The sequence below is a fragment of the Neolamprologus brichardi genome, chromosome 7, assembly GCF_056152115.1.
Source record: "Neolamprologus brichardi isolate AB-2024 chromosome 7, ASM5615211v1, whole genome shotgun sequence".
Lineage (NCBI taxonomy): Eukaryota > Metazoa > Chordata > Actinopteri > Cichliformes > Cichlidae > Neolamprologus > Neolamprologus brichardi.
In genome coordinates this window covers 64,133,032-64,160,817 of record NC_142110.1, presented here as the reverse complement: position 1 = coordinate 64,160,817, position 27,786 = coordinate 64,133,032, and the positions used below count along the sequence as shown (strand labels likewise).

The 27,786-nt window shown below is 40.7% G+C and overlaps 1 protein-coding gene across 2 annotated transcripts in view; it reads left to right on the top strand.

The window, feature by feature from the left end:
• far1 (fatty acyl CoA reductase 1) overlaps positions 1-24,767 on the top strand; it is a 31,360-nt gene extending 6,593 nt beyond the window's left edge. Inside the window, exons 2-13 of one of the 2 annotated variants that reach the window (XM_087844114.1) lie at positions 5,663-5,764; positions 7,882-7,998; positions 8,657-8,832; positions 10,494-10,673; positions 12,266-12,443; positions 12,746-12,790; positions 13,070-13,197; positions 13,288-13,355; positions 16,445-16,616; positions 18,829-18,958; positions 20,147-20,274; positions 20,978-24,767. In XM_087844114.1, the coding sequence (XP_087700240.1) occupies positions 5,693-5,764; positions 7,882-7,998; positions 8,657-8,832; positions 10,494-10,673; positions 12,266-12,443; positions 12,746-12,790; positions 13,070-13,197; positions 13,288-13,355; positions 16,445-16,616; positions 18,829-18,958; positions 20,147-20,274; positions 20,978-21,137 (1,554 nt within the window). In that variant the 5' untranslated portion in view covers positions 5,663-5,692 and the 3' untranslated portion in view covers positions 21,138-24,767. Of the gene's footprint in view, positions 1-5,662; positions 5,765-7,881; positions 7,999-8,656; positions 8,833-10,493; positions 10,674-12,265; positions 12,444-12,745; positions 12,791-13,069; positions 13,198-13,287; positions 13,356-15,771; positions 15,944-16,444; positions 16,617-18,828; positions 18,959-20,146; positions 20,275-20,977 lie in introns of both variants that reach the window. The other variant, XM_087844113.1, reaches the window with a different exon arrangement.
• The last annotated feature ends 3,019 nt before the right edge of the window (positions 24,768-27,786 follow it).

Here is a 27,786-nt window from a genome sequence, read left to right as displayed (position 1 = left end):
AAGTGAAAGATGACAACAGTAGCTGGCCGGTCAAATAGCTTCACATTTGTGTCATCCACTTTTACTGCCAGTGGATTTAGGTGTGTCACGGACATTGTGAGCCTCGGGTCGTGCACACGCTCCGGCCTCTCGAGCCCAACTTCCTCCCCAAATGACCTCATGCATTGACAGCTTTTGTGGGTGTTTTTTGTTTTGGTTTTCTTCCTTGAAACTTTAGCATGTTCAATCTAATTTATTTCTTAATATTGACGTGTAAACTGAAGTTTGTGCAAATTGTTAAACTGCTCAGCAAGTGTGGGAACCCTTTGTGAAACAAACACACTTGCATATTTGGAACCTTGCAGATCAACTCGGAAAGAAAACGGATCCTAAAAGTAGATAAATGACAGAAATGCACACAAAGCGACGGGGCCTCTTCTGCTTGTGGTTTAAGCATCGTAAGATTCATCATGGGAATGATCGGATAACCTTATCAATAAATTCTTACGTAGAGTTTGAGACTAGTCTAGAGTGCAGACTAAAGGTTTAATAAACTACACCTGATGTTTGGGTTTGCTGAATAGAAGATAAGATACAAGCAGCTTCAATTTTCCATATTGAAACCGAAAATTTAATTTAGCCATGGTTCTGAAAGTTCATGGAGTTCACGCAGTCCTGAAAAGCTGATTCTAACGTCAGCCTCCGTCAGCTGATGGCTCAGCTGAGACCCTTTTGTGTATCCCGTTGGCAAATTTCCCCAGCTTCTCCATTTCATGCTATTTCTGACTTAATGTGCTCCCACTTGCCTCACCCTGACAGTTGGTCACTACAATAGATAATCAAGCTCAGTTCATGTCAGATAGTGTTATCATTTACTCCCATTAGTGGGCCTTTCAATGTGGCATTTTTAATATTCTGTACAGTTTTCCTTACTAATAACGTGTACGGATAAATTTCTTATTCTTGCATGTCTATATCCTAGTTTGTTTGTTTGTTTGTATTATTTTACTGTTATTAAAACTTATTTTCCCTGTTATCGCTTCAAGCTGCTGAATTTCATGGACATTACATGGTGTGAATGCCCCTTTCAGCTTTCCACTTATCACTTGGGGTCAGAGCAATACCATGCTATAGAAATGATTGCAGATGCAGTAACAATACTTTTTTTTTTTTTACCATCAAGGCCTTATGAGCCTATACTGGTGTTTTTAAAAGTTATCTTTGACTTTATGACTTTCTGTGTCGTTTCTGGGATGCTTAGGACTCATATTGCACTGCTGGAAATAGTTTATTTTGATTCATATGCTGCTTTTTTTCAAATTTGCATTATAATATTTATTTTCGTTTTTCCTGCAGTGTATAGAAATTTGGTGTATTTCAAAAATAAAACTATGAAGACACTTAAAATAAATTTCCTGTGGTGGGAAACTATTTTGTGCAACTTTTTTGTATTTACAGTTTTGAGGGATAAGCCTCTTAAATTTCTCTAACTAGAAATATATGTTAAAAAAACAAAAACGATTTTCAATTTTTTTTGTAGTTTATTGCACTTTTTTGCAATTTATGTAATTACTATGCACTTAATGCAGACATATTATTAAAATTTAGGCTGTAATGGTTGTATTGATGTATAGCAACTTGAAATGCTCCCAAAAATGGCACTACAGCATGTAAAAATATAATATAAGCTCTGGTGGACTTGGTTCTATGGTAGGTCTTAAAGGGTTAACAGCTCATAAACATCACTTATAACCCGCTTGGCATTTGGTTTAAATTCAAAAAGATCATCCAAAAGGGATGGAGGTGGACAGGACGGAAAGCAGTCAGTATTAGAAGCAACAAAATTCCTGAGTTGTAGATGCCTGAAAAAGTGTGATTGAGGGATCTTGAACTTGTTCATCAGCTGTTCAAATGAGGAAAAGATATTGTCCGTGAAAAGAGCAGTCATTGATGTTATTCCAAGCTTTGTCCATATGTTAAATGCCTTGTCCGTTAAGGATGGGGAGAACATGCAATGTCTGCAGTAACTAGCAGGAGTCTTTCCCTCCCCTTTCAGTTGAGTTTGGAGCCTAGTCACATTATGGGCATTGTGTGATGTTTTTAATAAGGTCAGTCTCAGGCCCACTATAACCCACAAGCTATATCAGACTAAAATATGTCTTTATAATATAGATATTTATAATAAAGATCTTTTATAATCTCTCTGGTGTGAGTGCTGTTCTGCGCTCACACAGTGAAACTTGGTCCTAGTTGCAGCAGGGATCAGACAGATGTACAGCTGGAGCTTGGCACTTGGCACAAGATGTGATGCAGCAAACTGTGCATCTGCAGCACTGGCCAGGGATCCACAGAGCGTCTACAGCAGTGGGACCTGGGGAGTTGTTCCTCACATCAGTCCATATGAGCTCCAGAGCCCAAACAGCTGCAGTACCGTGTTAGCAAAAGTTATGCAATCAGTGTCCAGAGTTACTGTTTGTTTGATATTTTTAATCATCTGCTGTGTATGAGCTATTGCTCTGCATTGCAGCAGAATTCACTGACAGTTTAAGTCTTCAGGCTGGTGGCAGTGGCTCTTTGCATTCAGTGAGCGTTGTGCCCACCAGGATTTTTCCACCAGCTGACAGTGAAAACAAGGTGTCAATGTAGCCCTTGACTTGGTGTCTAGTTTTCAAGTAGTAAATCCGTTTATGCTGCATGTCGTGATGTGCTGTTTTCTCAAGCAACCAGCCATCTGGTTTAGAAATGAGCCTCATGTAAAGCGATCTGTAATGTTTACCAGATGCTTGGAGTTTAGTATAATTTAACCCTTTTATATAACAACTGAAAGGAAACTAAGATAGGAGAGTGTACAGCTACACTTTCTCCTCGGGCAACACCGAGATAGAGGAGGATGTTGCCCACGCCCGTCCTAGTCTGACAGTGCAAACCTGAATAACCAGTTCAACTGTAACTACGTGTGTGGCGATTAGGGATTGGTACCGGTATCATAAACTGTAGTAACCAGACCGAAAAGCAGCGCACATTTTGGTGCTTTTTTTTTTTTTTTTTTTTTTTTTTTCTCCTCCCTGAGATGTCATACACTTTGGATTCCAGCCAATCATTTTACCTTTGAGAGCGTAGTAGGCGGGCCCAGGTACGTACGTTCTTTTAGAGCCGAGCTACAGATTAAAAATGCCCAAGGCAAAGCTGTCAAAGACTGGCTGTACTTCACAGCAAAATATGCAAACTCGGCAGCTGCAACAAGTGCTTTAAGCTGATACTGTGATACTGTCAAAGGAGGTAACACTTCAAATCTGATGAAACACCTGGCGACGTATAGCATTTTGTTAAAAGCCGAGAAATGCGCTGTATTAGCTTGCTGCGAGACCTCACACCGTGCACATCTACTGTGGGTGTGGTCCCTGTAATCAGACACTGACTTAGCAACATCCCCCAAAAACCCAAAGAGGAGAGTCCTGGCCCCTAGCCCTGCCAGTGTAGCAGAAATGATGATGGCAGCAGCAGCTGTTCTTCTCTGAGTGAAGACGTTGAGTAAGCTAACCACGTTATTACATTAATGCATGTAAGGTGAACTAGCAAACATCATCATAGCTACATGCGGCTGTCTTCTTGTTTGATGGCAGATACTCCCTTCACCCTGGCCAAAAAGGCTAAAATGACCAAAGAAAAAGTGGAAAACAGTTAAACAATGGAAAAACTTCGTCCAAAAACCTCATGTTTAAGCACTGCTTCCAGCCAAGAGTGATACCATAGCTGCAGAAAAGGCTAACATTGTTATCTTTTTACAAAAAAATAGCTGAACATGAGAGGTTTTTGGACCAATTGTGTGTTCTCCTTTCTTTAAGCACCAGTTTGAGCACCGTTTAAGCACCGGTACCGGTTTGGCACCGATATCAGATAAAACCTAAACGATACCCATCCCTAGTAGCGATAGCGCCAAAATGCAAACATGAATGACCACGGAATCGCCCTGTAGCACTGTCAATGTGAACAAAAGAGCTGGATAGCTAACATGGAATCTTAGTTTACCCCCTTTTTAAAACTTTACACACTTTAATCTACAGTAGTTAAACTACCTGAGATGGCTGCAAATATAAACTGCAGGTTTCAGATTAAGATTCAGATTATGTGGATTTTTGTAATAATTTTAGAAAGTCATTTATTGAAAAGAAATAACTCTGGATCTGCTCAGAGGAAAGAAAGTCCGTACGAGCAGACCATGATAACGATTTGCATGGTTGTTCTTCCTGTATAAAGGATGGATGAATGGCTTAGAGTATACATAAATCTAATAGAAAATCGTAACAGCTTTCCAAACATTAGTTTCTTATATTTTTGTGTTTATTGGTTGAATGGACCTATCATCACTCTCAATATATCATTTTCCCAGTGGAAATTAGGGAAGCTTGCGGTGTTGACCTTCTGATCTCATTTAAAGCCAGCTACTGTGTGTTATCAGGCAGACTGATGCACACAAATAAAAATGCTTCATAATAAATAAAATCATATGAATTATATTCACAATAATGCAGTTTGTTCTGAAAGCCACTTTCAGACATGCTGCACAGTATAAAGTTCTAGCAGTACAACACTCTAATAGTAAAACTGGAGAAGGATTGGGATTTCTGTAACGGTGCCGTACAATAATCGGCTCCAGTCAGCCGACGGGAGAAAACCACCTGCGTTAATGATTATGTGAAATATCTATCCTAGTGGCCAGTTATCAGCTGGATGGTGTCATTCTTCATAAAAGCCAATAAAGCGACTGATAAAGTTGACACACATCAAAGTGCTTTGTCTACTGCAGTGTTTGCAGACTTGGGTTTAGAGCTGCAATCAACAGCTGATTTGATTTTGTGTGCGTTTGTGTTTTATAAGCCAGGCCACAGAGCACTTGTTTCATATTTGGATTATCATTTAATAATTTGGTGCATTTAAAAATGAGTAAATACATAAAATAACATGCAGTTATCAATTCATTATTTTGTCAGAAACTCACTGTGAACCATCATGTTCTTGGGGAAATCCTCGTTAGTGGTATTACAGCACTATTCTAAAAATAAACAATACTGTTCCTATACTTCATGGAAATTATTCAGCTTGTCAAAGTTATATTTGCATATTTGGAGCTCTTTCAAGGACGGCAAAGTTGTGCGCTTTGGACTTTTGTTTTCCTAATATATAAAATTGTCCAGGTCCAACTACTTCCTTTTGATTTATAGTAAGCAAACCATTTAATTGGTCTCTACTTTAAAGAGTTGCATAATTGATGAAGCCACCATGTTCTTATTTTTAGCATTAAATAATCAAAACATACTAAAATAACTGGGAAACCCTCCCAGTCAAGCTGTGGATACAGACTGGTTCAGTTACAGCTGCCGTTCTCCAGCTAAACCTACTTCAAACCAGTTTAGAAAAGCACAGGCATGTTTAAGAACGTTAAACATTGCTATGTTGGAGACTTTAAAATAAAGTTAGATTTTAAAGTGCAGAATGACTTGCATGTTTGCAGCATTTCCTGGTGTGGTGTGTTTTCAGGATGTTACAGGCTGATTAAAATTTTGCACAAAGCAGGTTTGGCAACCTTGAAGTTCCTCAAATGTGAGTCTGTGTAGGACTTCACTGTCCTTGTAACAAAGCTTTATTTTATTTTACTCATCTTTTTCTTATCATGTCTGTGCAGGTCGTGTGGTATTGAGAGACTGCAGACATCATGGTGAACATCCCAGAATACTATGCAGGAAAAAACGTGCTGATCTCCGGAGCGACCGGCTTCATGGGCAAGGTACAGTTGTGGTTTTCATCACAGGACTGAGCCCAGCAATATGAACTTTGGTAATCTGTAAAGTGGCTATCTGGAGAGTTTCCAGTCTGAAGCATGTTACACACACTTGACTTGAGTTGTATGTTAAAGTGAAGTGGCACACACGATGACTCTCCATCAGCTGGAACGTCTCTGCACAACTGCAGCCATCCAGTGAACTGCAGTGTTGCAGTTTTGTGATGATGCAAACACATCGAATTCTATTGTCAGCTATTATTTTGCAATATAGCGCTCAGCAGTGACTACTCATTTTAAAAAGCTCTGGTTCCAGAAGTGAGTTTCTCATTCATTTCCTCCAGTGACGCATCGCATCTTTTATATAAAAGACTTAAGCATCAAACCGAGCAGCTGTGAGTCAAAGATATTTGATTTGGTTCCTCAAAATAAAGAGAACCGGAAGAAGGCAAAAGTGCAAGAATGTGTACAGAACAAATTTTTGGCAAGAGGAAAATGATTACTCAACCCATAATGCATTGCAAATCTCAAGTTCCAACTTTAAACATCTTTCAGCGTTTTCAAATGTGTGTTTTTCATTATCACTGTGTTTTATATAGTTAATAAAAATGTTGTGTATATATGTTTGGAATGATATACAGTGTTTGAGTTTTTTGGTTTGTTCCCACCCCACCTCAAGGTCTTGTGAGTGTCAGGTTTAAATATTTTTATGGCAACAGCTTAACCAGCCAAATATCACCATTTCATTTTGAGATTTTGGGTAGAGGAGAGTTTGGGGTAAAGGGCGTCATAGCTTACCTTTGCTTATCCTAGCTACCATGAGATTTCCTATTAAAATGCAATTTTTTTTTTTTTTTCTTTCCTTTCTAGACGGTCATCTTTCCTGTTTAGCCAGCTAATAGCATCTAAAGCCACATGGGCTACGTTCACACTGCAAGCGAAAGCGCATCAAATCAGATTTTTTGACCCTATGCGACCCATATCCGATCATGGTGTGACAGTGTGAACGGCACAAATCCGATATTTTCAAATCCGATCTGGGTCACTTTCGTATGTGGTACTGAATCCGATACATATCCGATGTTTCAGAAAGCGACTGCTGTGTGAACGGTCAAGTCGCATTAAATCCGTCTTTTACGTCACTGACACAAGACAGACGCCAGCTCCCGATAAGACATCGCGAACGCTTCCTGGCCATCCGGTGAAACTGCTGGGAAGACAACGTTGGAGAAACGTGAACATTTTATTTGTACTGTATAATCTGCAGATTCTGACAGAAATCTGCAACTATCCTTTGAAGCACCGCTCCTCTAAAACAGCAATAAGGATCATTATTAGGTTATCTACATTATTATGTAAATAACAAAATAACTTAAAGCAAAAATTGGGAAACGTGAAGTCTGAAGTCTTTATATTAAGGGCCATCAGTCAAACAATATTGTTGCTCTGGGTCTAAACAGAGCACGCTGTGTGTGACGTCTTCTTTTGTGCATGCGGCCGCTTTGAGCGTTCACACTAGAGCGCGTTTGCTGTCGCATTTTATTTGTAGTGTGAACGAGCAGACAGAAAAAAAATCGGATTTGATCAAAAAATCGGAATTGAGCATTAAGACCTGCAGTGTGAACGTAGCCATGAAGGTTTTGATTGGTTGTTGATGTTAGGGGTTATTGGATTCAATTTCTAAGCTGCTTTTGGTTTGTGACTGTAGCATTCATGGTGATGATAAGAGTCATGTCCTGAATTTCTTACTTCCACTTTACTTAAGCTGTTAAGGAGAGTCAGAAAGCCTCTTAGTCAACCACCATGTAGTGGTTAACACATTCAACTTGCATGTGACAGACCCCAGTTTGAGATGGGGATGGGACAGGAAGTCAGCCTCACTGTGTTCACAAGCTAGTGTACTCCTTGTGCCAGTACCAAGCGCACATAAGTGGGAGTTGAATAAGGAGGACTCTTGTGCAAAGTCTTTGCCTAATAAAATATGCAACCTCTTTGAAACAAGAGAAGCCAAAAAACTTTTTTTCTTCTGTATCAGAGTTTGTCTTTTGTGAAGATTTAGCAGGACTGACCAGTTGTAACAATCTCAGTCCAAACTGAGTCATTTTGCTTGCTTGTTATTGAAGGTGCTGCTGGAGAAGCTGCTGAGGTCCTGTCCAGAAGTCAGATCAGTCTATGTGCTGGTCAGATCGAAAGCTGGCCAAAGCCCTAAAGCCCGCATCTCTGAAATCATCAACAGCAAGGTGAGTAATGGGCAAAGAGAGGATGGTGTGATGTGATGAATGGTTTTGAGGCTCTTCTGTAGCTGGCGGATGGAACAAAAATGGCGCACAGAAATGTTATGCTGCATATTTTTGCCACATCGACAAAGAACACCCTCTGGATGGACTGCCTTTGCACTTTTGCAAAGTCCAGCAGTTTCTCATTTTGCTCTAGTTTGGTCTTTTTCTCCCCTCTTACTTCATCACTTCCACAGTTTGGAGACTGTAGTGGTTTGCGTGTGCCTAAATTTGTCCTCGATCATCTTCAGACTCTCAGTGGGGTTCAGATCAGGCTCTGGGATTGCAGTTTCATTATTTCAGTTTCAGCCAATTTTGCAGAGTGACAAGCAGCAACATGTTGGTGAAGCAGCATCTGATAAAGATTGTGCAGAAACCCCTCACACTGTGATGCTACCACATTCTTTGGGAACAGTTTTCCAGTTTGATGCCAAATGCAATGTTTAAAAACAAAAAAAACAAGGAAAAACAGGCTGTTCTGAGAAGTGACGACTCTTCATCCTAAATTGTGACTAGGTCAAAAAAAGAAAGGGGTCTTCTACAGCGTGACAGTCATCTGTATTCTGTTATGGTCTTCTGTAACTTCCATGTCGTACTGACTTTACTTTTTTCACTATTTTAGCTGTTTGAAAAATTGCAACAAGATCAGCCGGACTTTGCAGAGAAGGTCATCGCAGTGAACTCTGACCTCACACAACCGGAGCTGAATCTGAGTAAAGCGGACCAGAACATCCTTGCTGAAAACATTGACATCGTCTTCCACTGTGCTGCCACCGTCCGCTTTAGTGAGCCACTCAAGTGAGTTTTTCTTCCCCCTCTTTTTAACCCTTTAAAACCGGTCGGAGCAGCACGCTCTGTTTTGCGTAACTATTTTTAAATCCCGGTAGCTCTGCAACCACGTGAGCTAGCGCAATAATTTTTTTTGCATATGAAACCTGAGGAGTTGTACTTACATCTTATGCCATCAGCTTGTCCTAGGTCACAGTTTCCTTCCACATATAGCTTTGCAAAAACGGCTCACAGCTGCATTAAAAAGCACTTGCAGCAACAAAAACATAATATTCCAGAAACACGCTTTGCTGATCCGATCAGCTGTTTGTAACACTTCCTACTGGAATAGACGTCAGCGTGAACTATCGCATGTCCGCCATGACCTGCCCGAAACCGGAAGTGACGTCATTTTCGCGGAAATGTAGTTTTTCACCATCAGGACCTCATGAGCCTATACTGGTGTTTTTAAAAGTTATCTTTGACTTTATGACTTTCTGTGTCGTTTCTGCGATGCTTAGGACTCAAATTGCACTGCTGGAAATAGTTTATTTTGATGCACATGCTGCTATTTTGCAAACAATAATATTTATTTTCGTTTTTCCTGCAGTATATAAAAATTGGTGTATTTCAAAAATAAAACTATGAAGACACTCAAAATAAATTTCCTGTGGTGGGAAACTATTTTGTGCAACTTTTTTGTATTTACAGTTTTGAGGGATAAGCCTCTTAAATTTCTCTAACTAGAAATATATGTTAAAAAAACAAACGATTTTCAATTTTTTGGTAGTTTATTGCACTTTTTTTGCAATTTATATAATTACTATGCACTTAATGCAGACATATTATTAAAATTTGGGCTATAATGGTTGTGTTAATGTATAGCAACTTGAAATGCTCCCAACAATGGCACTATAGCATGTAAAAATATAATATAAGCTCTGGCGGACTTGATTCTATGGTAGGTCTTAAAGGGTTAAATTTCTATATTAGTTTTAAGCTGTTGGTCTTATGTTTGGGGCTCCTGATTGTAGCTTTGCTCATTTATATTCTGACCTTGCACCTTCCTTCGTTCTTTGCCTAAAACTTGCTGCTTTTAGCTTCTCCTAAAAACTTAGTTTCTTCTTATTAAATTCTGTGAGCCTGGTAAAGGGCAGCACCTTACTGCGTGCGATCTACTGCCTTTTTTTAAAATAGCTGTTATTTATTCAAATGAATGGTGATGGAGTCAGTGTTTGCTCGGTGCGGCACGAGAAAAAAACAGCAATGTTGACGGTCTGCCTACTGTTGTTTTGAACCACACAGACTGATGACACCTGACCCGGCATGCAAAGAGCACGCCTGGAGCTGCTTTGAGATTTAACTCTTGCAGCCTTTTGGAGATGGTACATTATGCTTACAGGAAATTATTTGTGCTAAATCGGTGGAATTGGATGCTGTTTATGGGCAGTGTGCAAGCAGGAAATGTGCACATCAGTGTAGTGTAGATTTTAAGTCGGACTAGGAGTCCAGGTAAACATTTGATAAGGGACTTTTGTTTGTGGAAGCTTAAATGATACTTCTGTGTTTTGCGATGACGGATATGTGAACCTTATGTAATCAAAACAGAAGTAAGCATTTTTAGGTGGAGCTGCAATCACGTCTTGCTTTCCTGACATGTGCTATCTTGTCTTTTACCCTCTTTCACTCAGGGATGCAGTGCAGCTGAATGTCCTGGCCACTCAGATGATGCTGGCCCTGGCTCACAGGATGAAGCACCTGGAGGTTTTTATTCACATCTCCACAGCCTATGCCAACTGTAACCGAGAGCTCATCGAGGAAGTTGTCTACTCTCCCTCAGTAGACTACCGAAAACTCATCGACACTCTGGAGTAAGCTGATCTGGAATGTGATCAAACAGCACTGACGCCAAACGTCTGCTTCACCTGTGCAGATATGAGGACGTAGCAGTCATTGCTAAACAGCAGCATTAAGTTTAATAGTTTTTTTCCAGACTTTGATGGATTAAAAGCAAGTAGGATGTGCATTTCAAGATTAATGCCAGTGAAATAAAGCGAAGCACTTCAGCTTAACTCTGGCTTTACAGTAAATGGCTCAAGATAGATTAGTAAAGTCTGTGGAGTAGAGATTAGTGCTATGATTCTGGGGGATTTTATGTACAGAGCTGTTCAGTGAACATTTGAGTGCGTGTGCAAAGAGACAGCATGCAGAGTTTGTTGTGTACAGTACACATTGTACTTCTGGATGGGCAGAGTTGCTCGAGGCTGTTGTGTAGCGGTTGAATAGTGATGAGTGAAACGACCTAAATGAGCTGGAATATCATTTTTCCTTTTGCCTCAACTCTGGCTTTTATATGGAAGGTGGAGCAGATGGGTGTTGTTGGCAATCTTCAGGTTTCTCTTTTTACCTTGTTCCAGTTATGTAATCATGACAACTGTGTTGTTCGTGTTTGCATTTCTTTGTTCTGAGCACATTTTTAGGAGTGTAATCACATGGGTTTGCATGGAAGAGAGGGTTGAACTCTTTTCCCACCTGGTCTGTTGGACTTTTTTCCTTTTCTTTTTCTCTCACGCTTGAGAACAGTCCAAAAGAGCAAATCGTACTGCTTAGCAGACTTGCTGCAGACTGAATAAATTAATAAAACTGTGGGCATTGGTAATGAAATGAGGTGTTTTGGTCCATTTAATGAACTTGTGCATTTCCTCAGACATCAAACAGCAGTTATTCTCTTTACACACATTATCTATAGACTGTATATAAAAAATGGATGTGTATACATGTCCATTTATTTATTATAAAAAAGCAAAAACATGGAAGTTGCCATTTTGAGATGCTCTCAACTTTCTGAATTCCACATTGTAGAGATTTTGGATGTTTTTGGTGTTGACAGCCGTCCCAAAATCCCTTCATTGTAGTTTTAGAGTAATCTTTGATGAGTGAACACTGTTGGTTTGGCTCTAATTTGAGCTTAATGTAGCTCATTACTACTTGTTTGCCCTTTCCCCTGGTGTGTTTGTTAGTGAAATGTTGTGTGTAATGAGAGCGTGGTGCAGCGTGGGAGAGACGATGACATTTTACACAAACGGGTTTAAGCAGTTGGTGAATTCTAAGTCTAAAGGAAAATAAAGTGAAAAGAAGTAAATGTTGTTTTGGCTGTTATACTTTTGTCCTGTAATTACAGCTGGTTTGATTTTTGTGCTTGAAGCGAGTTCTTCTGAACAGCAGCAGTAGTGACAGATGTGACAACCTACAATACGTAGGTATTGCAAAGCGTTGAGGGGAATGTGTCATTGCCTTCTGGATATTCTCTGGGTTTAAATGTTGTTGGGGCAGTCACCCACACAGTGATTAGTACTGGAGAATGAGCAATATTTCTGTTTACTTCACAGACTGGAAAGCGCTGCAGGTCATAAAATTAAATGAAGCAAATACAGGGCTAATCTCTCTGTCTCTCTCGGTCCAGCTGGATGGATGACGATCTGGTATCTACACTGACTCCCAAGCTAATTGGAGAACATCCCAACACTTACACCTTCACCAAATCTCTGGCCGAATATATGGTGCAGCAGGAGGCTGGAGACCTCAACGTAGGCATTGTCAGACCCTCCATAGTTGGAGCCAGCTGGAAAGAGCCCTTCCCAGTGAGTAATTCCAGATGCTGGTGTTACGCTGTGTTTTCATTATTACAAAGAACAATGCATGCTCTTGTCTTTTATATACTATTTGGTCTTCTTCACCTCTCCTTTTTGCCAAGCACAATTGTGGGAATTCTCCTAAAGTTTAAGCAGCAGTGTGATTTATTTATTTATTTATTTTTATTAAGTCAGTTGAACATCTGCCTGAAAGTTATATTTCAGCTTTAATATTTTCATTGCTTCTGTTAAACTTTGTCATTCAGCTTTGAGTAAGCGCATTGCTTCAACATTAATATTCTATCTTTCAGGGCTGGATTGATAACTTCAATGGACCCAGTGGGATTTTCATTGCAGTGAGTACACAGGAAACATAACTGTAGGTGGGGTCTAGAAGTCTAAACTGTTTTATGATTGCTCGTATTTACAGCACAATCAGAGAGCTTTGAGTGGTATTGAAGTATTTAGGATTCAGGTGGTAATTTACTGTTATTCATGATGATTGGTTACATAAACAACTGTGCCGTATGTTTGCTTTGAAGAGCCAGTTGTGGTTTATTAATTGCTATAAAGTCTGTGGTGTGTTTTCCACAAATCTGTTGCATTAATACTTCCTCTACGCCGCCCCCTCTTAGGCTGGTAAAGGGATCCTCCGAACAATGAGAGCATCTAATAATGCTGTGGCTGACCTGGTTCCTGTAGATGTGGTCATCAACACTACGCTGGCTGCAGGCTGGTACTCAGGATCGCAGGTGCTTAACAGGTGAGAGACCCACATATTAACACAACTTTAGCCAATATCGGTTTTTGAATTCATCTTAGTTCCTCTGACATCTTTCCCTTTTTACGGCAGGCCTAAAAGCATACCCGTGTACAATTGTACAACTGGTGGGATTAACCCGTTTCGCTGGGGAGAAGTCGGTAAGACAATTTCTTGCCTAAACGCAGCCTATGAGTGTGGGAAGCCCCTGACAGTGGAAGCTTATGCGCTTTAACGTGGCGTCTAATGATATACCCTCACTGTAACCCGATTCCTGGCCTGCCACACCCAAAGCAGAAGCTTTTGTTTACCTGTCCCTTATGGATATAGATTTAGGGCAGGAAAGTATCCCAAGCGCATCTTTCCCCAGTATAGAAGTTGCACATTTTGGAAAACATTCATAATCTGATCATGTCCTGTATTTGTGCTGAATTCTCTTAATGCTTTGCATTTAAATTTCATGGTTTAAACTGTAGCTCCTGCTCTAAGTGCAGTGTTTTAAGCTTTTAAATGTATAACCACTATGTCCTAAAACTTGAATTCTGGTGTGCCGGCAGTTAAATTACTGAGCCAGGTGCAGGGCTTGCATATATAAAATTAGGGTGTCAGCGACCGTGACAGAACGAGCTTGAGAGTCACTCCCCTTTATTTAAAGTTGCACTGTGCATTAAAAAGGTGACAGATAACAGCATGACACAGTTTCAAATAGGAACTGAGAACAAAATGACTTTATCCAGATCATGTAGAGGCTCGCCTCAGGGTTTAAATGATATTACAATTTCTCTGTTTGCAGATCTTGACAACTTCTGCTGCATACAGTGCTGTGCAAAAGTCTTGAGCCACCCCTCATTTAATTAGTTTGCTTTAGTATTATTATTGGTGGTCGTGAGTAACAGTTCTCCAGGCTTTCTAAAGGTCCTTTAAAGTTTTTTTTGTTTTTTTTGTTTGTTTTTTTTGTTAGCTGCTTTTTTTCTCTTATAAAAGAAGTGAGACGGGGACACTGTGCAAGAACTGGAGCAAAAACCAGCGGCAACAGGTCTGATGGAGTGATTCATCCAAATGTGAAATTATTGTACAAATCATCAGTATGTACAGAGCTGGTCAAAGGTTCACAGTGAGGCTACGTCCACACGTACCCGGGTATTTATGAAAACGCAGATTATTTTGATTTTTTTTTTTCTATGCATTTGCACCTTTCGTCCACACGTAAACGGCGTTTTCGGTCACTGAAAACGGAGATTTTTAAAAACTCCGGCCAGGGTGGATATTTTTGAAAACTCCATTTTTGCATTTACGTGTGGACGAGGAAAACGGAGAAAACGCAGCGTCAAAGGTGTGCGCATTTTTTGACGTCACACTGTGCGCCACGTTATTGTTTCGGTGAAATGAATTTCTACAATACTGTTACTGTTAATTGTCTCTGCAGTGTTTAAATGCTTACATATACACACACAGTTACTGTCTCTCCACACATACGACTCGGTTCTGCTTCTATGCCCCAGCTTTGTTTACTTTTTCCCACCGAGGCTTCTAGACTTCTGATTGGCCAACATTTCTGCACGGTTAGGAATATAGCGCCACCTGCTGCTTTGGCATGTTCCTAGCAGCGTTTTCCTTCATTTCTGCCTTTACGTGTGGACGGGATTATTTTTTAAAATGAAAACGGAAAATCTCTGTTTTCAAAAATACCCGTGTACGTGTGGACGTAGCCTGAGTGTCTACATCCATCTATAGAGCAGGGTGGAGGCTCTCTCATGGTTTGTGGCTATATTTCACCCAGTGTTGTTGGGTGTTATCTTGTCAAAATTGGAAGTGTGAACACAAACGTGCCTCTGTAGACTGATCCACTATGCAGTACCATCTGCTTGGCAACAGTTTCATTTTTCAGCATGACGATGATCCTGAACACACAGTAAACCTGGATGGGAAAGTGTAGGTTCATCTCGACAGAGAATGGAACAAAGGGCATGCAAAATTCAAAGAAGAGCTTTAAATGCCTTTAAAGAACCCTGGAGAGCAGTTCCTGAGGACTACTTAAAGAAATTACAAAAAAAAATGTCTCCACATGGAGCATACATTCACATCCATTTCGATAGTTTGGACAGGTTGCTGTCTGAGTTCTCATATTGCAGTGAAGTGTGATTATTCTCACACTGAGCCAATCAACAGCAGTAACGAGTAGCTCAAATGTATAGGAGGAGTCAACAGGACTGAACAGGCCAATCGCAGCAGTTGCAGGCTGATAGGTGCACATTTGGTTGCATCAGTTGCTGTTATGACACCTCATCCCCTGTAATGCTGCCATTTTTAGATGCTTGATGTTATTCACCATTATTTGTTATTGTATTAGCACCTTTTTGTCTAGCTAGTTTCCTAACAGCTAAGGCACTTGTAAACTAGGAATCTAACTTTTTCTAGTTCCGGTACAAACCTTGTGGCTTTGTATATCTGCAGAACATATACTATAGTTTTCCCACATGGCTCGCCCTTCTAGCCAGTCATAAAGGCAAAACAATGTAACGGCAATCTTAAAGCTGCTCATTGATGACTTGTGTTGAACAACCTTCTGTTTCTTAGAGTACCATGTAATATCCACATTCAAGAGGAACCCCCTTGAGCAGGCCTTCCGTCGGCCCAATGTTAATCTCACATCCAATCACCTAATCAATCAGTACTGGATCGCCGTGAGCCACAAAGCTCCGGCCTTCCTCTATGATCTGTACCTCAGGCTGATTGGACGAGAACCCAGGTAACCTCGTCATTGCCGTTTCGGATGTGCCGTGCCGCTGCTGTTCTAACAGAACCCCTACCCCAAACACACACTCGCATTTCCGCCGGCTTACACTGTCACCCTTTATCGAAGTAGCCTAACGTCATAGCTGCAGTGCTGCTGTGTTAAAGATGCTTGTGTGCAGTTTTGCAGGTGAAGAATGTATAACCCAGCTGCTCTCCCGAACATGCTGGATTCTGCACTCTTTGCGTCTTTCTAATGTTTGCATTTTCAGTTAGATTTCCAAAACCTCGGCACCAAGTTCACTTCAGTCCAGCTCATAAATGGACTGAAGTGGACTCACACTGTCTTTTGTTTCCAAAGACTAGATCCAGTGTTCTGTTGTGCTGTTAATGAGACGATTGCAGTGGGCCTGCGTCTTTCCTTGTATCAAAAGGAGGAGAAAATGAACGTGCATTCCTTTTCTTCTCGTCCTCTGTGTCCTTCCTGTTCCGTCATATGTGATTCTCTCTCCTACAGAGTACTGTATAAACATGTCCTTCAAGACCAATCCCTTAGAGCAGGCTTTCAGAAGGCCCAATGTCAATCTACGCTCCAACCCCTTTACTAATCAGTACTGGACCACTGTCAGCCACACGCTGCCAGCCCTGCTCTATGATGGCTATCTCACGCTGATGGGCCGGAAGCCCCGGTAAGGTTGCAACTGCCCCTCAACCCTCTCCTGTCTGCCAGTCTGCCCCCTGCCTCTCCCAATTTCCCCCACACTCCACTCCTCCCTGAATGTGTCTTTTTTTTTTTTCCTGGGAAGGTGGAAACAAGGGCAGAAGGAACAATGTTTGCAGTGTCTTTTCTTGAAGTCAGATGTTAATGTAGGCAGTATCCGAGCATGTGTTTTCAATTCAAAGAAGATGCCACGTGCCTTTTTTTTTTTTTTTTTCTTCGTGAACAAGCCATGCTGTGAACATGACATCCATTATCCGCCGGTCTTCACCCAATCATGGAAAATGCTGAGGCACCACGAGACTTCTTGACCAATCGAGAAAGTTGTGCTCAGTTGGACATCTTGTGTCTCACTGAAAACAACACTACTGCATGCAAACTGATTGGTAATTCATTCTTAGTCTAAATTCTAAAGCCACAAATATTTCAGACGGTAAAAGTGACACTTTTATAGTTTTAAAATCAGCAGTGCTGCTTCTGATTAAAAATAAATGAATTGGACAAAACTCGCTGTGCTTAACTGTCTGAAATACTCATGGATGGCTGAATGGGTAATTTGTATTGACCCTAACTGGTTTTGTCACCAGCTACAAGAAATGATTATCCCTGCTTCTGTATGCTGATCAACCATGCATGTTTGTCACATCTTTGCTGTTCGCAGAAGGAATCTGAGTCATATCAATCTGCCTTCATTAGTGTAGCAGTTTAAAAGGACAGCGTTACAGGCCTCACGTTGCAGCCTGCCATTTCTGTTCATGACAAATTGAAACGTCTGAAGTAATTTGATCCAAAAGTGGTTAACATTTACACTTTACTGGATGACAAAAAAGGTGGCATTTGAAGACTCGGATCCCTTTTATCTTGCTAACATTGGCTGCTTCTTTGCACACTGATCACAACATCACCTTGAATCATTCCTACTAAAAATTTGATTACCTCCATCTGAACTAACGCAAAAATTAAGTATCCTAACTGGATTCATCTGTGTTACCAGGAGGACAATATCACCTCCACTGTAAGTTTATTTTCTGAGGAACTTAAGCTGATTTAGTTCATTTTTGTGTTGAGCTTTTAATTATTACCTAGACTGGGTCATGGGTTCATTTGAGAGTGAACTGTCTGTCCTCCTGGTCTATAAACAGATTAAATCCAGTTGATTTGTTTGCTGATTTGTGTCACTCACTTTGCCGCAGGGGAGAAATTGCCACCTTGACTTGCAGTGCTATGCAAAAGTTTGGAAAATACTCCTATCTTTCAGGCAAGCTATAACCTTACCAAAAACTGAAAAAAGTATGACCTCCAAATGTCCTAATCTGGGATTTAATCAAATTAATTACATGATTGAATTTAAATTGTCTGGAAAAACTACAACATGCTTCCTTTGTTCTCTCCAGGAGTAAGAAAGTTTTAAAAAGTGCTGGCAAAAGAAAATGACGTGGAGCAGCTGACAAATCAGTTTTCCACAAAGCTTAAAACTTTTTCTTGGCACTTTTTAAGATTTTGACAGGATGGGAACAATAAAAGTTCAGAGTTTAGATCAATAAATCAGCCACAGCATTAACTCCACCTACCTAATAGTTTCAGATTGCTTCATTTGAGTTTTCTAACCAATCTGGTCATGGACAAACATCAGCTGAGATGTACCTTTTGGTTTCTGGCTCAGGACTTTGGTATTACTAGTTTGAGAATGTGGTTTGTAACACTGAGTGTTCACTTCTTCTGTCATTTGCGTTAACGCTGTGGCTGATGGCTACCATATGCAATCTCATAGCACTGCACAGCTCAAATGATCACTTTTTTAAATCAAAATCAGCTTAATCAAATGTGCAAATCAGTGAAGTCATGCCCATAGCGTAATCGGAGAGGTCAAATCGATCTGAGATATACAGGAATAACAAATTTGACTGCAAATGGTTAATTTATACACATGCATATATACATTGCTCTCTCTGGTCTTTTATAGCCTAATATTTCTCTAGACTGTCTAACCTCTGCCCCTGCTCCCAAACACTTTTGCACACTCTTCTCCTTTCCTTCTCATCCTGCCTCTTTATCCCACCACTCTTTATCTGTCCTGTCCTCTTCCTCATCTTCCTTCTGGTCCTACTCTGCAAACACTATTTATCCACAACACTGCTGTCTTTTCCTTACACTGCCCCTCCGCTACATGCCGTTTGCCATAGGATGATGAAGACGATCACTCGCCTCCACAAAGCCATGATGGTACTGGAGTATTTCACCAGTCACTCCTGGGTGTGGAACACTGACAACATGGCCATGCTGTTAGCCCAGATGAGCCCTGAGGATAAAAAGGTAGGGAGGGTCGCTATGAATAAACAATGTTTAATCATCGCTCCGCACGCTGCTTCGTTCACACTCCGTGCCTCAGTTACCCGTGCCGGCCCCGCCCACGCTGCAGTCGTTTACACGCTGTGGCAGAGTGGAGTGCCAGAGTGATAATGTCTGGTAGTAGGCTGGTAAGGCAGAGCGTGATTCATTCACTGCTGACGTCAGTTTGTTGTGAACGGGATCATTGTTCTGCATTGCAACTGTCTGGAGGAATCGGGACTCAACATTACGACACTGACGTCTTGTGGAGTCTTTTCGAGTCAATCCGGGGCGTCAAATTCATGTTACTGGCCACATACAGCATACTTTCATGTCAGATGAGCCTGTGTAAAGAACTTTAGCTACACATTTAATCCCTGATGTCTTAGTAATTTAAGAAAGAAGGGCAAATTCAACAGTTTTTCTAATGTTGCTGTAGCAAAGAAGGAAATCTCCTGGGACGCCTCTTTGGGCTTAAAGTAAGGAGAAATAAATGTGCAAGTTTACAGAAAGTTCTGGTAGCTCACTGCCCAGACTAATTATGAAAATTATTAAATGAATTCACTTATTTCTACGGCGGTTCTGTTGCAAAGAACGGAAATTTCTATAGTGGATGGGTTACTCCGTATTTAGGTGTAGCATGAACGGCCATCCGAGATGTTTTTATGTAGGAGAAGCTGTAACGGTTATGAAAATACAGTTAACTTAAAAATACTTGGCTTGCTCCAAGCTGTCCAACGGTTCGATTCTGGCCCCCAGGCCTTATGTTTGACACCTCTGCTTTACATTATATTAGCAAAGTTAAACTTTTAATTTCACAGAATTTTTCTTAGTGCATTTGTCTCACCTAACGAGGATACAGGCTCCTTAGATGGAGGATTCAAGGGCTTGAATTTCCTTACTGAAGCAGAGACTCTGTTCCCACGTCCCCCAACAGTTGACCACACAGTGCCTCGCTTGTATTATTTCCTAGAAGGCACCACTGGGGGGGGAACTGCCACAGTAAGCTGGAACACTGTCAGATCCAAAATGCAGCCTTCTTACTATGAAAGCGTCCCCTGTTGAGAGTTGATTTAAATGTTTGTTAATTCAGAATCGATAAAGGTTTGTCTCGCATAAACAAATGTTGCTGCTGAGGCATGCTGAGGGTGTTTCTTGTTTCTCTTGCTGCAGATATTTAACTTTGACGTGCGTCAGCTGCACTGGGCAGAGTACATGGAAAATTACTGTATGGGCACCAAAAAATACGTCCTCAACGAAGAGCTGTCGGGGCTGCCTGCTGCACGCAAACACCTCAACAAGTAAGAAGTCTATGAAATTAAACCTGTCATTCTTTCCTCCAACACAGAGACACAGGAAGTAGTAGCATTCAAAGTGATGGGCTCTGGCAGGTTCTTTAAAGTTTACCACATAAAAGATGCTTTTCTGCATCACCAGTTAAATGTGCTGTATGCAACTTTTCGTTAATGGATTTGAAAACTTTTTATTGACAATATTTAAACATAACAACAGAAAGGAGACCTCAAACAAGCCTGACTTTTGTATTTAGGATTCAGGATGACTTTATCACAGGATTGGTCTCTTTTTGGCTGTGGTTAAAGTAAAAAAGCAGTTTTTGGGGGTTTGCAAGACCCACACTGGGGTAGATATCCAACTAGTTATAACTTGGCTACACAATATTTGTCTAGTATTACTTTGGCACATCCAACTCACTCTTAATATACTGATACAAGAGTACACAGGGTATGTACACCAGTGTCCTAGTTCTTGTACAGTGTACAGGGCTTTGGTACATGCTGCACTCGACCATTGCAGGACAGTGTGATGTATATGGTATTACTGTTTTGGTTGGTTGCTTATACACAGTTTACAAGCATGTCTTAACGCCTGTGAATCTTATTAATTAGGTTATTATTAGAGAGCATTCATTGGAAATGACACATTATCAATATGAAACAGTCTAATGTGGTGTATCGCATGTCTCACAATCTGTTTTATTTGCAGGCTGAGGAACATTCGTTACACCTTCAACACCATCCTGGTGGTGTTTATTTGGCGCATATTCATTGCCCGATCCCAGATGGCCAGAAACATCTGGTACTTTGTGGTGAGCCTCTGCTTCAAATTCCTGTCCTACTTCCGAGCTTCTTCGACCATGAGATAATGACCGAGGGACGCGGTAGCGGGTTGCGAGGCGGAGCGACAAAAGAAATTAAGAAAAGACTGGCTGCTTGTGTTCAAAGTGCTTGGAAAAGGAGGAAAAAAAACAATAAAAACATCCGTCTCTGGTCTCTTTTCATTGACACCACCAAACCATTTAACAACTCAAATACAGATGGAGCTACCTGACAAGCCTGGAGTTCACAGGGGTCTGTTGGCTATCTGGATCTCTGGCATTTCATAGAAACTCAGTGCATGGATTTATTGCACCATACAGCTCCGATTCATAGCACTTGGACTAGTTGGAACAAGCCTCGTTCTGTTCATTCCCAGCATGTCCGGTCCTCCTCCTCGGCGCCAGCTTTGCCCAAGAGCAACCTTCTCTAAACCTGCTCATCTCGCATCTTTGTGCTCGCCTGGCTGTCTTCCTGCAAAACGAAGCTATGCATTGGATGATGCTGCTGCAGAAATCCCCAGCTGGTTTTGAATCAGTCCAGGCTTCAGTCGTGTCAGATATGTTTTAAGTTGCAAGTGTAAGTTGTATATCTGTCATCTGAAAAGATAACTGGTTTTGCTGTTTTTGTTCCGGCTTGTCTGTGGTTCGTGTCATTTTTATGGGATGGAAAGTTTTTTAAAAGCAGTCTGTAAGAATCAGGGTTGTTTTGTTTTTTCACCTGACAGCAGCGTTCGCTAGATGCTTAAACAGTTGGTTGATTTGACATTTTAAGAGGCTTATTCAGGGACCGGCCGACCTAGGGATCACTGTTTAACTCTGTCGTGACCTCCTAACCCCAAGCGCGAAGCCATTTTAGCTAACACGTGACATTTGCAGCGATGGCTTGTGGAAACTGAAGTATAAACACGGGAGGGGCTTGCTTATGCTGATTTTTATGTCCCACAAAAAGAATGGCCTTTAGCCCCTCTCGCTGCTTGTGAGAAAGAAACTGCCAGCAATGATGCACCACTGCATGTTCCCCCAGTGGACTACGGTGGCAGACTCCCTAATTACAGCAAAGCACAATGTAGATTGTACTGTAGTGGCTTTCCCCAGTGCCTACAAACCAACGGTTCTTGCATCAGCAGATATCCGGCTTCTTCTTCAGTTTCCTTTTTTGTTTTAAATGACGTCTGAAAGTTATTAAGCTACACTTTTGCCAAAATGCATCTTGGCTAACATGCTCATACCTCTGTAAAACGGTGGGGGTGAGATGGTTATTTCTTCTCCAATGCTTGGAAATTAAACGCTCTTGTACCGGTACAAATCTTGAGTTCCACACTGTTCTTTTAGTACACTACTTTTCAGGTAGCACTAATTGTAGCTTGCCATCATTGTGAAGGGTTTAAGTCGTTTTTCTTTGCAAGTGCATGTGTTAGAGTAACTTCGCGGGACATACTGTATTCTATTGCTGCTGTTTATAACCTCTTGGACCATTCGTTGCCATGTTAAGTCTTACATTGTTGGAACTGAGCTAATCTGCGCACTGTTATGTTTGTCTTTTCCCCGAGCTTTAATGAAGCAGGGTGTGACTGCGTGCTGTTTGCTTGCATCTTAGGCCATAGAGATTTCAAGCACCTACATGTTTGTCGTGCCAGAGTCACTGAGGAGTGTGATTTATATTTATTTTTTTCCCCCCCTCTTCTCCCAAATCTCACAGCAGGAGTCATTTTGCATAGATCGTATGAAAGTCCAAGACTCAAACCTGAATTGTGCCTGAACTTTTGTCAAGATAATGTGAAATGAAAGCAATCAAATCTGTTTTCTAGTTATTTTCTGTATAACTCTATTTAGGTAGACGACATATAACACAACAGATGTATTTTTATGCTGATAACATTGTGACTAGTTTACTGATAAAGAGCTAACTGAACCAACTTCAGCTGCTGTATATTTAAAATAAAAAATAAAAAGAAATTTAACCTGTTAATAAAAATGTAAATGCAGTAGATTAAATGCTGAATTTGGCTGTTACAAGTTGCTCGTCATATGACTTTGTATATACATGCACATTTTAACTTTTTCCATCACTGAATGTAGTAGACATTCAACAGCCTGACTTCATTGCTCAGCCAGATTCTCTCTGACTGAAATGACAGCTCTGGAAAAATTCTGTAATTGCCTGTGATTTTAATATGGGAAAAGCTGAGGGACCATGTGACGAATTCTTGCTTAACTCTGTTTCCTTGTGAGGGTGTGAAGTCTCTGGTGTGATTATGACTGTTCTTGTTTAGTGTGGTGGGGGGAGGGAGGGGAAATAAAGCGACGCCATGTCTAATTCAGGGTTTTCTCACTTCTGATGTCAGGAACTACTGAATCCTACCAGTGGATTGTTAAAACGGGGCATTGCACACAAGCATTGAAATGATTGTAAACCTCTGAAATCACAGCTTTGAACAGTTTAGGAATTGCATTGCGTTATAGCATTATTTTGCAACAACCAAAGTTTTTCTTTGGCACATTTACATTTTTGTGATATAAGCTTGCTTGCAAAAAAATTTTTTGTGCATGTTAGAGGAATTTAATGTCATACAAGCAGCTTAGGGAAAAATGTTTAGTGTGCCTCTGTCCAAAACGAAATCCAGCCACCAGAGTAGTTTCTGCAGGGCCAACCCTGATTGCAGCAGAAATTTGGCAAAGAAATAATGTAACACAATGCATAACAGACGTTTGTACGTTTTGATAGAGTAGGTGATGCCAGTTTCCTTTAAGCTAAATTACATTTTGGGACTTGAGAGGTATCCATAGACTGTAGATAAAAGATGTACCTACAGTGCCAACATCCACTGACTTCTTTGAAACAGGATGTGACCATATTTGGATGAAAGGTTGAGCGGGAAAAGTGATGCTACTGCTACTAATGACTAGATAACTTGGCAAAGTGCCAAAGGTCAAATGTTATGCTAATGTTTGGCTAGCTTAAAATAACTTGGCAGAAAACTGAACACAAAGGAACGGCCACTTAAGTGCATATCTTTAAACATGATTGCTGTTTTAAAAAATTTTTTTTTTTTTCATAAGATGCCAAGTTTGGATATTGCGTTGAGCCGGCCTCAAGTGGCCATTCGAGGAACTGCAATTATCGCCATTTCTACTGTGCTTTCATTTTCATAGCAATCGATTTCCAACAGACTCGAGATCAAAATCTCTTACGTAAAACAACTTTAGCTCTCCTAACCTGGCAGAAAAAAAATGCAATCAAGCAGAACCCTACTTTTCATAGAGGGGAGGGACAAAAAGATTAAAATGTGTTTTCGGGGGTTTTAAAAAGACCCGATGGCCTGAGTATTTATCCCCTGCATCAAAGGAGGAGCGGTAGTTTTATTTGGCCTTTTTAGATGATCAGTTGATCGCAGGGCACGTTTAAGGTGCAGAATAAAGTTTTCATCAGTGGTTGTGAATGCATTTAAAATGATTTGGTTTCAGTGTTTGATTCTTAAAATGTGAGGTTCTTGAGGGGAGGCCTGTTTAATCGCTCCTACTTTGAGTGCAGTGATGAATATCGGCCCCACTCTTTACTCTCAGAAGTTGGGAAAGGGATTCTTGTCATTCATTTTAATGTGACACTCCTCAAAAAAATATCAATGGGTGCCTTTTGTTTGTAAACCAAAAAAGGAATAAACAATGTTTAATCTTCTAGTTCAGAAGTTATGTTTTTCTTTTGTAGTTGAGTCATTCTGGCACACAGCTGTAAATCACATGACTGAACCATTAGTCTCAATCTGTCCAGCTGACCTGTTTTCCTGTTTCCTGTAGTGCATTACACATCAGCACTCCACCTCACGCGCTGTATTTGGAAGTCAGATTAAAGTGGAAGCTATTAGACGGCTCCATTAAGATTCAGTGTGATCAGGATTATACTTGTCTCCAGGGATGAGAGGATTGGCCCGTCATCATTTTTGATGGCTGTTTTCATTTTCTAGAAACCACGACTGGAAGGGCTGCATTTCTAATAAAGCTCAGAAGCAGATCATTGACGCTGCACTGTGTTAACCTTTACTTTGCACACATTTAAGTCTAAAACCAGTCTTGCCACAGTTCTGAAAGCTCAGTCACACTGTGTGAGCCCGGACAGGAGCGGGTAACATGATTAATGGCTTAAGTAAAAGCACCTCCAGAAGAAAGGTTGTGGATGCTGGAGTCTGCATTCCAACAAGACTGCGGTCATGAGAGATTCCATCTTACCAGGTTTTATCAACATGCAGTTAGTTGCGCCACAGTTGGTGTGTATACTTCACTAATGTCCTTTCATCAACGCTACGAGGTGCAGAGAAGTACACACCCCCATCACCATCAACGGAGCTGCTGTGGAGAGAGTGAGCAGCTTCCACTTCCTTGGTGTACATCTGGCTGAGGATCTTACGTGGTCAGTACACATAAACAAAATAGTGAAGAAGGCGCAGCAGCACCTCTTCTTTCTCAGGAGACTGAAAAGATTCGGCATGAGCCCCCGCAGCCTCAGGACCTTTTATTGCTGTGCCATTGAGAGCATCCTCACTGGATGCATCACCACCTGGTACGGCAACAGCACCGCTTACAACCGCAAAGCTCTCCAGAGAGTAGTGCGGTGCTCTGAACGGATAATTGGAGGTGAGCTTCCCTCCCTCCAAGACATCTACAGGAAGCGGTGCCTGAGGAAAGCGGGGAGGATCATCAAGACCTCCAGTCACCCCAGCCATAAACTGTTCAGACTACTTCCATCAGGAAGGAGGTTCTGCAGCATCCGGTCCCGAACCAGCAGACTGAGAGAAGCTTTTTCCATCAGGCCATCAGACTGCTGAACACTTCATAAGACACCTCACCTCCACTACTGGAACTTCAACATTATGCACTACATACTGTACATTAATGCCACTGTTTTGCACATATCTCAACCAACTCTGTATATTTTTTTATATATTTTATTTTATTGTTTACTCTATTTAATTTGTAAAATATGCACACACACACGTAGAAAAACACATTTAGTATACACATCCAGTAATGCATATACTATTATATATTGTACATATATTTATTAGTCTCAGATTTAGCCATTCTTATATTTTGCTTGTTTTACGTTATTGTATTTTTGAACAATTCTGTTGCTTGTGAAACTCTCACACAAGAATTTCACTCACATGTACTGTACCAGTGTACCTGCACATGTGATGTGACAATAAAAGTGATTTGATTTGATTTCAGACCTGGTGGCGTATTGCTGGAGATCTGAGTAAGTGCAGTTATTTGGATAAGTAGTTGTCTAATTTTCTGACTCAGATTTATGATCTCAGATGTTCACACACTTCCGTCACACTCTTTGTATTGATAAAATAAGAGCACTGTAAATCTCTGTGAACTGGCCTAAATCCATAAGTGTCGGGACAATGACACAATGACCTCCTTCGCTTGCATCAACTTCTCTTTGGACCTTATATTGAGTTCCAGTAAACGGCTCCCAAATTCACTTGGATCAATCCCAGATCTTTTCTGTTTCGTCTGTCCTTGAATAAAAAAGGAAAAGGTGCTGTTTGTCATATAGTTGTCAAATTAGTGTTTGAGCCTCTGAAAATGGGCCATCGTGTATAAAAATGGCTGTAATTCCTAAACATTTAATGGTGTACTTTGTTAAATCAAATTAAAACTGAAAGTCTGCACTTCAATCAAAGATTGAAATGTCATTCATGACATTAGCAAGCTACTGTGACCATAAACTGTATTTTAAAGATGGATGTTGCCATCGTTATATCTGCTTTACCAACCTCATTGTTGGTGTTTTGGAGCCAATAGTGATCTCTGAGCAAGAGGATGGAGTTATCAGCTAATTCTGCAAAGTTTGATTTGCAAGCGAAATGCTGCTAAGCAAGAGAATTATAAAATACTAGAAGTTTTCTCACCAAAAGTGTAGCAAAAAACTTCTTGGATGTGTTGTACAGCATGGCAGCTCCAATGTTTTTGCCAGATAAATCAGTTACAAACGCTCAAAGTGTTCGAGGGGTTTGGTTCTTGAATTTGTGGAGGTGAGTTCAAGTAGACGGTGTCAAACATGGCCTTAATTAGGGAGTCTTACCCTTAATTTCAAGTATCTGACTGGGAGAGTAATAAAACAAATATTACATGCATACCATTATGTGGAAGAACCAGCATGGTTTTTAATGTGACACTGCACATTTGCTCACATTAGTTTTGGTTATTTGCAGGTACTTTGTTCTCTTTATATGTTTTAACTTAGTAAATGCTCTTAGAAACTGGAAAAAGCAGATGTAAACATGCAACATAGTTTGGTTTGAGAGTAGATGTCCAATCTGTGTTCCTTGTGGGAAGAATTGGCTTAATATTTGGAACACAACATTAATTTTTATTGTACTCAAGAACTGTAAACTTTACCTGTATAATCAGGCTTCTTTAAGAACAACATTTCAGGTTGGAAACAATATTAGTCTGATTGAGGTTAAAGTTTGTTTACTGAGGTGCTAAGCCTTCTGTGCCCGCATGTTAATGCTTCCTCCTTTACATAAAGAATTTATAAAGACTGAATTGCTTCCTACCAATCGGATGCTATTGTGTACAGCTTCTACATATTGCTCAGACATCGATCTGGATTCATGTGTGAGGAGGGAACCTTTCATCGCTCCTTTTGTCCAGCTTTACACAAACAAGAGAAATGAAGACAATGATC